Here is a 12060-nt window from a genome sequence, read left to right as displayed (position 1 = left end):
CAAGCGGGGCCTTCTGTGGCATGTGTTGTGACTGGAAGAGCAAGCCATTCCTAAGCAAATAACAAAATGCCAGATTCTGATGTTACAGAGGAAAGCAGTGTGATGAAGGAGAAGAAGACAAGAGAGTGAGATGCTATTTTTCCAAAATGAAGAGGGAAATATTTATGTAACAGCTGGAAAAGGCAAGGAGGGAGAGAGCTGGGTAACATGACAGAAGAACAATGGCTGCAAACCAAGGTCCCGGATAACAGAACCATGCCTGCGCACAGGAATAGAAGCCATTGTTAGACTACAACGTGAGTGAAGAGGCCACGGGATCTGAAGGAAGAGCAGCAAAGACATCATGAGGATGCCTGGGAAGAGAGATGCCATCAGGGTTTGCCCAAGAAGGGTCATCTGATTTAATGTGTGCCACGACACTCTAGCTACTGTGGGAACAACTGGAGGTGAAGAGGACAGAGTCTGAGGGAAGCCACCTCACTCCTACAATGGTAACTTGAGCAAAGGGGCAGACAGCAGAGAGAAATAAGTGGATTCGGGAAATACTCTGAAGACAGAAAACTATGGCACAACGGAGGTGACAGATTATGATGACAATTTACTTAAGTTGTAGTGGTAAACTAAACAAACAGAAAATAAGTTTTGGGGTTAGAACCTAAAATACTACAAGTAAACTATAAAGGAGATAGGGTAACAAAAGTGAATTTGGGAAGTTCTAATCTGAGATGTCAATTAGATGCTAGGATAGAAAAATAAAAATGTCCATGTCAGTTGCATTAGCCTTGTGTGTCTATTAGACAGGCACAGACAGCAGACAAGCACATGGTAGCAGGAACCTGGAATCCCAGCTCCAAGGTCAGGGTTTCAGGTGTGCACCATGACATCCAGCTGTTTTCATACTTTCCTTAACAGTTTTTATTAAATTTTCTTACAGAAATGGAATTTTTTCGTGTGTGTGTGTGTGTGTGTGTGTGTGTGTGTGTGTGTGTGTGACAAGTTTTAATTCTTTGGACAATACTCTTTGAAAGGCTGAAAAAAACTATAGTCTGAAAAGCAAAAAAACTCAATATTTTGTTTTAGATTATGCTAAAATTACTAATTTTGAAGGTTATATTTCTGAAGGTTATAGTATATTTTATTGTCAATATAATTTTTTTCCATTTTTGCCAGTAACATTTGAATGCCTTTTTTATAACCCTTATAACAAATAAAAGTAAAAAATACTTTCATTAGAAAAAATTTTAAAAACTCATTATTTTTATGTTGTTAAACATGGGATGTCAATTATGTAATTTAATTAAACACTGAATACAATTATGTCCAATAAGGAGAAATATATTTCTAACTAAGTGGTGATTATAAGTCACATGAATAATAAAAGCAAATAATAAAAGACCTTAAAACATTTCTACTAGGATCAGCATAAATGAACTATTCATTCAAAAGCAGTGCCCCAGGTCAGAGGTAGAATCTGCAAAGGTCTGTGCTTACCTAGGGTCTTACAGGCAAACAGAGCCATGGCGCTCTGCAGTCTGTCTGGTCGTAGAGCCTGAACGACAAGAACCTGAAACAAATGGAGAATTTTGTAAACAGACATTTCTCAGCAGCATTAACTAAACAACAGTTAATGATTACTAATTAATGTTTACAGAAATACAAGAGTAACCAATGTTGCATACTATTTACTATGCTTGAAACTGTCACAACAGTTATGAGCCAAGACTTCCCTTTTATGTCAAAAATTCCTTAAAGGATGAGTGAGATATGTCTTCCTGATCATACAAAGGGCCAGTGGCTGGTGAAGATGGCAGAGTAAATGTTTAGCATCTGGCAGCTGCCTGCCTGACATCTGAATTATGTTTCTGCTGATTTCTGTGTATCTATAGCATTCCTTTGATGTGTAAATGTTCCTTTTCAGATGGTCTGTTGTTTGGCTTAAGCATATCTGCTGTGATAGCATTCACTGCACAAGAAAACAAAATGAATTGGCTTCCATAATGGACAGCTCAGAGAAGAGGCAAGTGAAGGAGCATTTCCTAGGGTGCTGATCTCTAGAGCCATTTGCCAGGGTCATGTTAAAGACACCCATTGAGGGACCTCAAGGCTTTCCTTTGCAATGGAGTTTTAAAAGTTCCCTTTCCTTCACATAAAATCCTCTCCTTAGATAGGACTCTTTAAAATAAGTGAATGAAGAATGCATATGATTTATAGTTTAGTCACTTTGTTAAAGACCTCTTTTCCTATCACAGGATCCCACTTGGATCAGAGGCAGAGAGAGAAACAAGAGGTGCAGAGGGACACCCACTTAGAAATGTTGCCAGGGCTGTGTCCGGATAAGGTGGCCAAAGCGGAAAGTCCTTCTTCCTGCATGTGGATCAAGTTACACAATGCACAAAAAGCAAAGCTTTTACTTAAACGGCATCTCAAGGGCAACAGAAACATCACAGTTTTGACTTTGTTCTGCACTTGGATAGCATTACACTTTACCTGCTGAAATAAGGAAACTTTCTTTGAAAGAATTGATGGAAACTCCTGTTCACACATTGAGTGATGGTAGTATGTACGCCAAAGTGCCATGTCTTCAAAGCAGAGGGTCTGGTAGAGACTGGGGAGAGCGATCTAAAATGGAAACCATGACATGTAAGAGGCTGCGACCATATACACATAAACATACCTTAGAAAAACTACAAAAGCCAAAGAAAACTAATCAGATGCTTATTACTTGTTTTCTTCTTTGTAATAGCTTGTCTCACATTTTATGGTTAGAAAAAGCATGGTGAACTCACCCACATTAAAGCCAGTAAAGCACTCCCAAGATAGTATTCTATCAACCAATATTCATAAGAGATATTTTCTGTACACAAAGACATTGGTACCATCATCAAAACATGCAAGACCTCGGGAGAGCACAGCTAAGCTGTGTTAATGTGAAAGAGTCAACAAGCAACAAAGATGCTCTTTCTAACAAACTTTGCTATGGTGCTACTGGGGCATCTCACTTGGGTTTCAGTATTAGCCTTTCTCGTTGGAAGACTTTGTGGAAGTCTTATCAAGACATTTCTACAGCAGCTTAATGAGAATCCCACCTTCAGTCTTTCATCTACTTCCTTCCTCCCACCTTTGGTCACCTTCAACAAGAATCATGTAGAGTGAGTTGAGCCAGAGTTCTTTCTCCTTCAGCTGCAGTTGGTTCTTGGGGACACTAAAGCCCAGCAGACCTCCTTGTTCACTGCCTGCTTTCCTACCAGTCCATGTCTTCTAAACTGAACCCAGTACACTACACTGAACTCCTGACCTACAGTGTGTGTGTGTGTGTGTGTGTGTGTGTGTGTGTGTGTGTGTGTGTGTGAATTTCAAAATAAAATTTACCTTTACAGCTTTACCTTCTGTCCAACTCTGGTATTTTGTAACATCAGCAAATCTTTCAGAAAGCATGTTTTCTGTAAACCATATTTGCTTATGTATCTATATGTGACCACATAGGGTTTTTTTTGCCTCTAAATGTTGAAACCTACATTGCTAGTTCATAAGTGTTAGTTCAACAGTTTTTGCCTTAAATAATACCACCTCTCAGAGATTTACCCAAATACATCCATTCCTTCTATCTCAATGTTCCCCTTTCCCAAAATTTTTCCAAGAATGGAAAATATGAACCGAAGTGCAAATCTGTACAGATGGATGTTTTCTTTTAAAACAATAGACGACCTGTATCTGTAGTACAGAATTCCATGCATAGACACATGCATCAAGACTGTTAGGAGACTCTATCTAGCATCGGTAGCCACAACAATAATTCTTTGTGCTGGTAACATTTCATTATGTAACCTAACTAAAATTAAACAAAGAAACTTAACAATTCACATTTAACTTACTCAGTTTTAATAAATGATTCTAAGACTCTGGATAATATCTGATAGTTGTCTATTAGCTTCATAACAACTGGCATATAAGTCCCATCACTACTAACACTGGTGCACTATACATTACATAATCATTCCACTATCAGCCAGTCTGTTGAGATGGGCAATGATTGGTGTGTCCTGTGGATCTTGTGTAGAGTCAACCATATCAAATGGTGATTTTCTGGTATGTTCTTGACAATGAGTTTGTTTGAGGAAGAGTTTCTTAGTATACAAAATAAACATTTGCCATCCGCTAATGTTAAAGAAAACCACAGCTGCATAATAGTTAAAAGGTAAGAGCAGATCTGATTCAAGGCTATTTCAATGGGAAGATATCGATACACAACAGGTTCAATTCTTAGCAGAACTCAGAAAATCCAAATGTTTATAGCCAAGAAGCAGGACTGAAGTCAGTAAATAAAGTTACTGAGAAAGGGAAGTTCTGGCTAAATGAACTAACTAGGATTCTCTCTTCAACAGGTCAAGGCGAGATGGCAGAGATTTCATGGCTCATTCTACGCAGAACATGGGAGAATTCTGAGCAAACCTCAGACTACTGAGTTCTTGGTAAAATAAGACTTCACAGTAAAAAAAATACATGGAGAGGTATAGGCGGAAAGGTCAGCAGGTTGATTTCAGTTAGGTCACCTAAAAAACTCTGGTCATTGACACTATAATGGCCAAAGATAAACATAAAAGTGAATAATCAATGAAGAGAATAACATGATATGAAGAGAAACCCACTCATTTTATCAACAAAAGTTTATGGGGAAAAAGGCTGTGTACATACAGTGTAGTGGTAAGAGACCCTGGCTGTGAAGCACAGACTTTAGCTTTGCATCCTGCCTCCTTCGCTGTCAATCACTTCAAATTAATGTGATCACAGCAGCTGCCTTCAATGCTGTTGGAACTATGTAATAAGAGAACCATTTTCCACCTCTGCAGAGCAGCTCAGATTGAGCCACCTACAATTTCTTTATTTTCTCTGTGGGCTACTGTAGTACTTCATAGTTTTCCTTCTACTATACTATAAGGAAACAGGGCCAAAGAAGGGAAAGAGGGAGCTGAGTCAGTAGGATACGTTTGTCTTTCATTTCTACAAACACAATGCTTTGGGCTGAGCCATTAAAAATAAGCTGGAGGAGGCAGATACCACAGTAATTCTTTGGTATTTTAAATGAAGAGATTTTATATCCTTACTGCAGAAATATCAACACTGATAGAAATAAGTTGCACATACACAATGTCAACACAAGTAAATCACACACAAAAATAAAATATCTTACAAAACAGGAAAGAAATACTTTCAACAGGAGCTGGGATATGGATCACTGGCCAAAGTGCCAGCTACACAAACATGAGTTCAGAGCCCCAGAGCATACATGAAGAGCCAGGCATGGTGGCTTGAGTCTGTAATTCTAGCTCTGGGTGTCACAAACACCAGGGAAGCTGGTACTTGCTGGTCATTCCGTCTAACTCATTTTACCCAATTGGTAGGCTCTCTGGACTCAATAAGAGACCCTGTTTCCAAAAAAAAAAAAAAAAAAAAAAAGCAATATGTAAGACACTCACTCAACCATGACTTCTGACCTCCATATGTACCAGTACACATGCGCACAGACATAAAATATACAAGCACATACACATGATTTTAAAAAAATTAATAAAAAATGAACCTTCAGTGTTGCCACGGCCCAGCTTCTTTCCTGATCTATCCAAGATGGAAGTTGATCACGAATTCTTTGCTGAGAGTCCTTCAGTAAAAGCAATTTTCCTTAATGAATTTGGTAAAATTCAATTTAAAAAAAACAATTGAGTAGCTATTTTTATTAACACATGTTTGAAAAGAAAACATACTATATACTACTTCTTTATATTTATTAAGTCACCATGGTAAAATTCTATGTAACATTGTTAGAGAGAAGACCACTGATATATAAAACATGGCATTCACTTTTTTTTTTTTTTTTTTTTTTTTTTTTTTTTTTTTGGTTTTTCGAGACAGGGTTTCTCTGTGTAGTTTTGGTCCCTGCCCTGCACCTCGCTCTGTATATCAGGCTGGCCTTGAACTCACAGAGGTCCTCCTGGCTCTGCCTCCCGAGTGCTGGGATTAAAGGCATGCGCCACCGCCACAAGCATTCACTCTTACTGTGCTTAACCATCCATTTCACATAAGCACTAGGGGGACCTAGACTGTCAGTTCACAGGGCTGTTTCTTCATAGGAAGGAGTACACAATCTGTTATCTGCCCAGAAAGCTGCATTCCTGCCTGCTGATCTTTGTGCTATCTGTGATGCCAGACCCTCCCCCAAACCCTTATCATAAGCCTGCTTTTATCAGTCCATCTATAGAAGCCATCTCTATGGAAGTTGTCACATGTACTTCATAGAGATTCAATGTAGTCAAGTCCAATCTTCATATTGTTTCTCTGTTCCTCAAGGAGATTTATGCATGCTTTACTATGCACACAGGATTGAGTTAATTATCACTGGAAAAGTTTTCACCAAATTGTGCTGTGCTTAACTTAAATATGCCTAAAATAAACTCAGGGTTAGACTCCCAAAGTTTGTACCAACACCAGCTACTTAGTTGTGTTGAACTGAACAGCCTTCTTGCCTCCTACAGGGACCTGCTACAATGATTGTGCTGTATTTTCAATGCATCAGTTTCAAGATTATTATCTATTATTTGTTAAATACAAAATTTATTTAAAAGCTGTATGTTTCAATAAAGTTTAAAAACGTAATTTTAAAGCCTCAGTTATATAAGAAAAAATTAATTTTCCTAAAGATTATAACACTTTTCTTAAAACAAAATACAAATCCTGTGAAAAATAAGCAATGTTAAAATCTTAGCATTTAATAATTTTTCTCTAAAAATTTAACTTTTCAAGGTCTAAAAATATATTAAGCCCATTTTATAGTAAGAAAGCACAGGTCAGGACATATTCTAATAAAAGTATAATTGCAAGAATAATTTTAAACTCCTATGATACAATTGTATTTCATAAAACCCAAGGCAAGAACTTTTCCCCTAGTGAGAACCCCATTTTAACTCACAGCTTTGCGCAGCATGTCTCCAACAACCACACCTGTAAATGTATCCCATTCCTAGTGAATAAACACGAGGGACACAAAAAATATCAGAACACAACCAGTCAACAACATTGTCTTAAATTTCTTATAAAGCATCTCACAATGCAGCTTCCTCAGAACACAGGGAATGCACCTCCCATTTCTTCAAGCAGACCAGCACTGGAGAGTCACGTGCCACCAGAAAACATGCATGAAACTGACCAGAGCTAACTGTATTAAGACAGAAACGGATGTGCACCGTGTATGGCACACTCATCATCTAGACATTTAATTGTTGTTCTTTCATGCACTACTACTCACTAATACACAGGCAGGGAAGTCCACCAAGATTAAAAGTTGTTTGTGATGTGTAAATTAAGAAAGGTATTCCAGAAAGGCACAATAGTGCATATAAGGCCTGAAAACATACTAAATATAATTTTAAAAATTATATGAAAGATACCTAAGTTAATAAAAATCATTAGAACCACGTTAATAAATTCAGGAAAAAGTAAGCAAATGAGCGACAGCATGTGGAATTAGAAAAAATGAAAGACAGGAAGAACAGTGAATGGCCTGTGTTCTTTAACTATCTGACATGAAAAACTATCTGAAAATTAAAACCTGACCAAGTAGAGTTGGAGGCAATAGATTGAATTTGGACTCTCTTAGCACCCTTGCTACTCAATTCTCCCTCTGTATTTACACAATAATGAAAAAGAAAAAAATTCTTTTTTAATTTAGTTCTAGCTAAAGTGAGTATCATGAGTATTAGATGTGGTTAAATGACAGACCAGAAAAAGATGCTGGACAAAGAAGACAATGTGACCCTCTGGGCTCATGGGATACCTGTGCAGCCCCACCCCCACCCCATTTTATCTGCTGACTCTTGATAGGTGAGCAGAGGAGAGACGATGTAGTTGTGTGCCCAATGTTACCACTTTCTCCCTTCCTCAATTGCTTAGAACAGGAAAGCCAGGAGGTTGGCTCTTCTGATACCCTCAAGAAATGGCCTGGTTCACAGTACCGCAAGTACCCTGGGAAAGGACTTAGATCTGTCACCTATAATCCTAAGTGTACATCAGGGAAAAAGAACTTCACAACAGCATCCCACAGAAATCTCTTAGAAAACATTAGTTAATATTTATACAACTTACAGCCTAAGTCATCTCTAGCCTAAGAAAAACCCTGTTTTAATGGATTTTTCTGTAGTATCAAGATTTCCTTCCTTCAATACTACTTACATTTTCTTGAAAAAGTTCAGGATGCATGCCTCGAACAAAATGCAAAGCAAACATCAACTGGTCAGCCTGCAAAGAAGAACAGGGTTACACTTTGCTATTTCTTAAAACATGTCTTTAAATTTTGGATGATATACGTCTGTATTGTCTTTTATTCACCAGTAATAACAAGTGACTTCAGGTTCTACCAACACAGAACAAACCAAATACTCAAACTGTCTCTTAAAAGTAAACACAGTATTAATAAGATGATAAATATATTACTTTGATGCCTCTATCACTGTGTTATCCCTTATGACAGACATGTATCTACACACACACACAACTCACAGCATTACTATGTTGGTCTGGTCATTTTTTTTCTTTACCAAGAAAGAACACTGCAGTCTCATCAGCCTTCTGCCATTCTACAAGCCTCCGACCACCCACGGGGATCTATATGCTACGGCTAATAATTACTGCACAAAGGTGACCCCACACTGGCTGGAAGTGTGTAGTCAGTCACAGTGAGGCACTTAGTCTCCTCCCTGCTTTCTGACTTTAGGGAAAAACATGGAATTACAGTGTCACACACCCTGATGCAAGGTTGATACATGCTCTAAGCTAGAACAACCACAATCCTCTTCCATCATTGTCAAAGGTGGAAATTGCAGAAGAAATCAGTTTGATGTCTTTCTGGTTGTCTAGTTGTAGTAATGAAATCCATAGCCACAATTTTTAACAAGAATGTCATAAGGAAGAACCATGATTCAAGAATGAAACAAAACCCACAGTGTATAGAGGGAGAGCGAGCATGCGTACAGCACATGAGAACATTATCCCAATGAAGCTCAAGTAACGTTGCAAATTAATGAATCAAACTAAGGATTTTTCAAAGTCTTGGTTTTTTAAAGAAAATCTTGTCATAATTCACAATTGAGCAAATATTTTAGATTCCTAAAAATCTCTTATTGACTTTATCAGGTCAGAAATCTTCATCATTTTAGTTCAGTGCCAATTTATCTCAATATGTTTGGGTTCTGTTAGAATCTATTCCAATGTATAAAAAACCCAATGGATTTCCTACTGGCTGAAGGAAGGAAGATAAACAAAAGATCAGTAGGACACTGAGTGTCTGCCACATCCCATTAAATTACATACAACACTCCAGGAAATAACTAGAGGAACCCATTGGATTAGGGTTAGCATGGTGTGAGTCTTTATAGGACGTTAGAGAACAAGTTCATAGTTGTATTGAGTGTTTCCCTGGTCATCTGCTGGCAAGAAATCTCAAGCATCAAGTAGAATGCTTTTGAATTGCAACTTCAACAAACTCTACCTCCAAGTTAACTCTAAATTTCAGCCTCTTGCTCCATATAACAGAACAGTCCTACTGCAGGCATTAAATACACATAAGGTTCTTACCTACCACATCTATCAGGTAACAACACTCTGACATAATGGCAGACTAATGGCAAACTGCATGAATATGAAAGGGAAACATACATCAAAACTATTCTTCCAATCCTATAATTCTCAAGAGACAATAAAAACCGAAGTTACCAAATCTGTCTGTTCTACAGCAGTCAGTCCTTTCAAATCTGTTCAATGAGAAGCACCAGGCTCCTGGCACCTGAGGAAGAAAGCCCCACCCCACAGCAGAGGAGTTGAGACAGCACAGAACCCAAGTCCTTGCTAACTCTTGCATTTTAATGGGTGACTCTATGCACACTTATGATGCTGTGAGGATAAGAGGGTGGAAAGGATGCAACACAGAAAGTTCCAGAATCATCTAAGTAGAAGAAAACTGTCTAAATTATCAAGACCCACTTCAATAGATACAGATTACAAAGTTTGTAAACACTAACCCAGAGAACAGTCACTTAATAGAAAGTGTAGGTCATTAGTTTACAGTCATGAGGTATTAGCACTAGTTCATTCAGAAACAGTCTCCACCTGAATTTCACTCAAATGAGCGAGCTCAATTAGCAGGGAAGGCAAGGTAAAGTACACAGGAAATATAAAAGGATCTTTCTACATCTGAAATCTCTCAGAGCAGTACTCCTCCAGGAAGAGGTAATCAGGGACAGAATGCTCCCCCCACAGCTCCCCTCAGTGCTCCTCCCACAGCTCCCTCAGTGCTCCTCCCACAGCTCCCTCAATGCTCCTCCCACAGCTCCCTCCCCTCAGTGCTCCTCCCACAGCTCCCTCAGTGCTCCTCCCACAGCTCCCTCGGTGCTCCTCCCACAGCTCCCTCCCCTCAGTGCTCCTCCCACAGCTCCCTCGTGCTCCTCCCACAGCTCCCTCCCCTCAGTGCTCTCCCACAGCTCCCTCAGTGCTCCTCCCACAGCTCCCTCAGTGCTCCTCCCACAGCTCCCTCAGTGCTCCTCCCACAGCTCCCTCAGTGCTCCTCCCACAGCTCCCTCAGTGCTCCTCCCACAGCTCCCTCAGTGCTCCTCCCACAGCTCCCTCAGTGCTCCTCCCACAGCTCCCTCAGTGCTCCTCCCACAGCTCCCTCCCCTCAGTGCTCCTCCCACAGCTCCCTCAGTGCTCCTCCCACAGCTCCCTCAGTGCTCCTCCCACAGCTCCCTCAGTGCTCCTCCCACAGCTCCCTCAGTGCTCCTCCCACAGCTCCCTCAGTGCTCCTCCCACAGCTCCCTCCCCTCAGTGCTCCTCCCACAGCTCCCTCAGTGCTCCTCCCACAGCTCCCTCAATGCTCCTCCCACAGCTCCCTCCCCTCAGTGCTCCTCCCACAGCTCCCTCAGTGCTCCTCCCACAGCTCCCTCAGTGCTCCTCCCACAGCTCCCTCCCCTCAGTGCTCCTCCCACAGCTCCCTCCCCTCAGTGCTCCTCCCACAGCTCCCTCCCTCAGTGCTCCTCCCACAGCTCCCTCAGTGCTCCTCCCACAGCTCCCTCCCTCAGTGCTCCTCCCACAGCTCCCTCAGTGCTCCTCCCACAGCTCCCTCCCCTCAGTGCTCCTCCCACAGCTCCCTCAGTGCTCCTCCCACAGCTCCCTCCCCTCAGTGCTCCTCCCACAGCTCCCTCAGTGCTCCTCCCACAGCTCCCTCAGTGCTCCTCTCTGAGTCCCCCCTCCAGAGAGCCCCTGCGTGCTCCTCCAGAGCTGCTCTCGGTGTTCTCTGAAAAGGTCCCAGTGCTTCTCTCCAGTGCTTCCTCTTGCTCCTCCAATTCCCTCACAGTGCTCCCCCAGTGCTCTTCCCAGAGCTCTTCCCAGTGATCCTGCCACAGCTCCCCCAAATCTCTTCCCAATGCTCCCCAATAGTGCTCTCCAAATGCCCCTCCCAGCACCTGCTCCAGTATTCCTGCCCCAGAGTGCCCTCTTTCCCACATCCTCTCATCATAGTGGAAACCTACACACTCAGTTTCTTTATCCAAAAAGATCAATGGGGGGAATACTAAAAGCACATGTTACTTTCATGTAGTTTTATATTTATGGTAAGTTTGGGGAACCAAATATGTAATTTATACATTTCATTAAGTAAGTACTGAAATGAGTATCCGGACCTCCTGCAGGAAGTAAAATAGGACAGCCAGTCACCTAGGCGGAAATGGCTAGGCAGCTTTCTCTACTTGGTTCAGTTTAGCAAAAGTCCACATTATCTGTTATAAAACAGAGAAATCATTTTCTGTTCCAAGTCAACCTGCATTCAGTTTGATGTGACCTGAATACTAGTCCATCTTATATCTGGATCCACTGTGGCCACACTGCTGTCACCAACATGAGAGCAGAGCCGCATGAGGGTCACTCCGGCAGGCAGTTGAGTGTCGGGCTGACGGCTACAAACCCAGGAGGCTTTCTTTCACAAGGGTTCGAAACCACTTCTCCCCGCATTAACGCTACAGTATC

At 41.0% G+C, this 12060-nt stretch overlaps 1 protein-coding gene across 4 annotated transcripts in view; it reads right to left on the bottom strand.

Annotated features, from left to right (window-relative positions):
* Dync2h1 (dynein cytoplasmic 2 heavy chain 1) overlaps window positions 1–12060 on the bottom strand; it is a 230942-nt gene that overhangs the window by 65248 nt on the left and 153634 nt on the right. For 3 of the 4 annotated variants that reach the window (XM_028890970.2, XM_037207771.1, XM_028890972.2), the window contains 5 exons: window positions 8221–8286; window positions 6962–7012; window positions 5579–5656; window positions 2488–2619; window positions 1492–1564 (listed from right to left, as the gene is read on the bottom strand). In XM_028890970.2, coding sequence (XP_028746803.1) covers window positions 1492–1564; window positions 2488–2619; window positions 5579–5656; window positions 6962–7012; window positions 8221–8286 — 400 coding nt within the window. Of the gene's footprint in view, window positions 1–1491; window positions 1565–2487; window positions 2620–5578; window positions 5657–6961; window positions 7013–8220; window positions 8287–8313; window positions 9830–12060 lie in introns of those variants that run through there. The other variant, XM_037207772.1, reaches the window with a different exon arrangement.

The sequence above is a fragment of the Peromyscus leucopus genome, chromosome 7, assembly GCF_004664715.2.
Source record: "Peromyscus leucopus breed LL Stock chromosome 7, UCI_PerLeu_2.1, whole genome shotgun sequence".
Taxonomy (NCBI): Eukaryota; Metazoa; Chordata; class Mammalia; order Rodentia; family Cricetidae; genus Peromyscus; species Peromyscus leucopus.
This window is presented reverse-complemented; position numbering and strand designations above follow the sequence as displayed.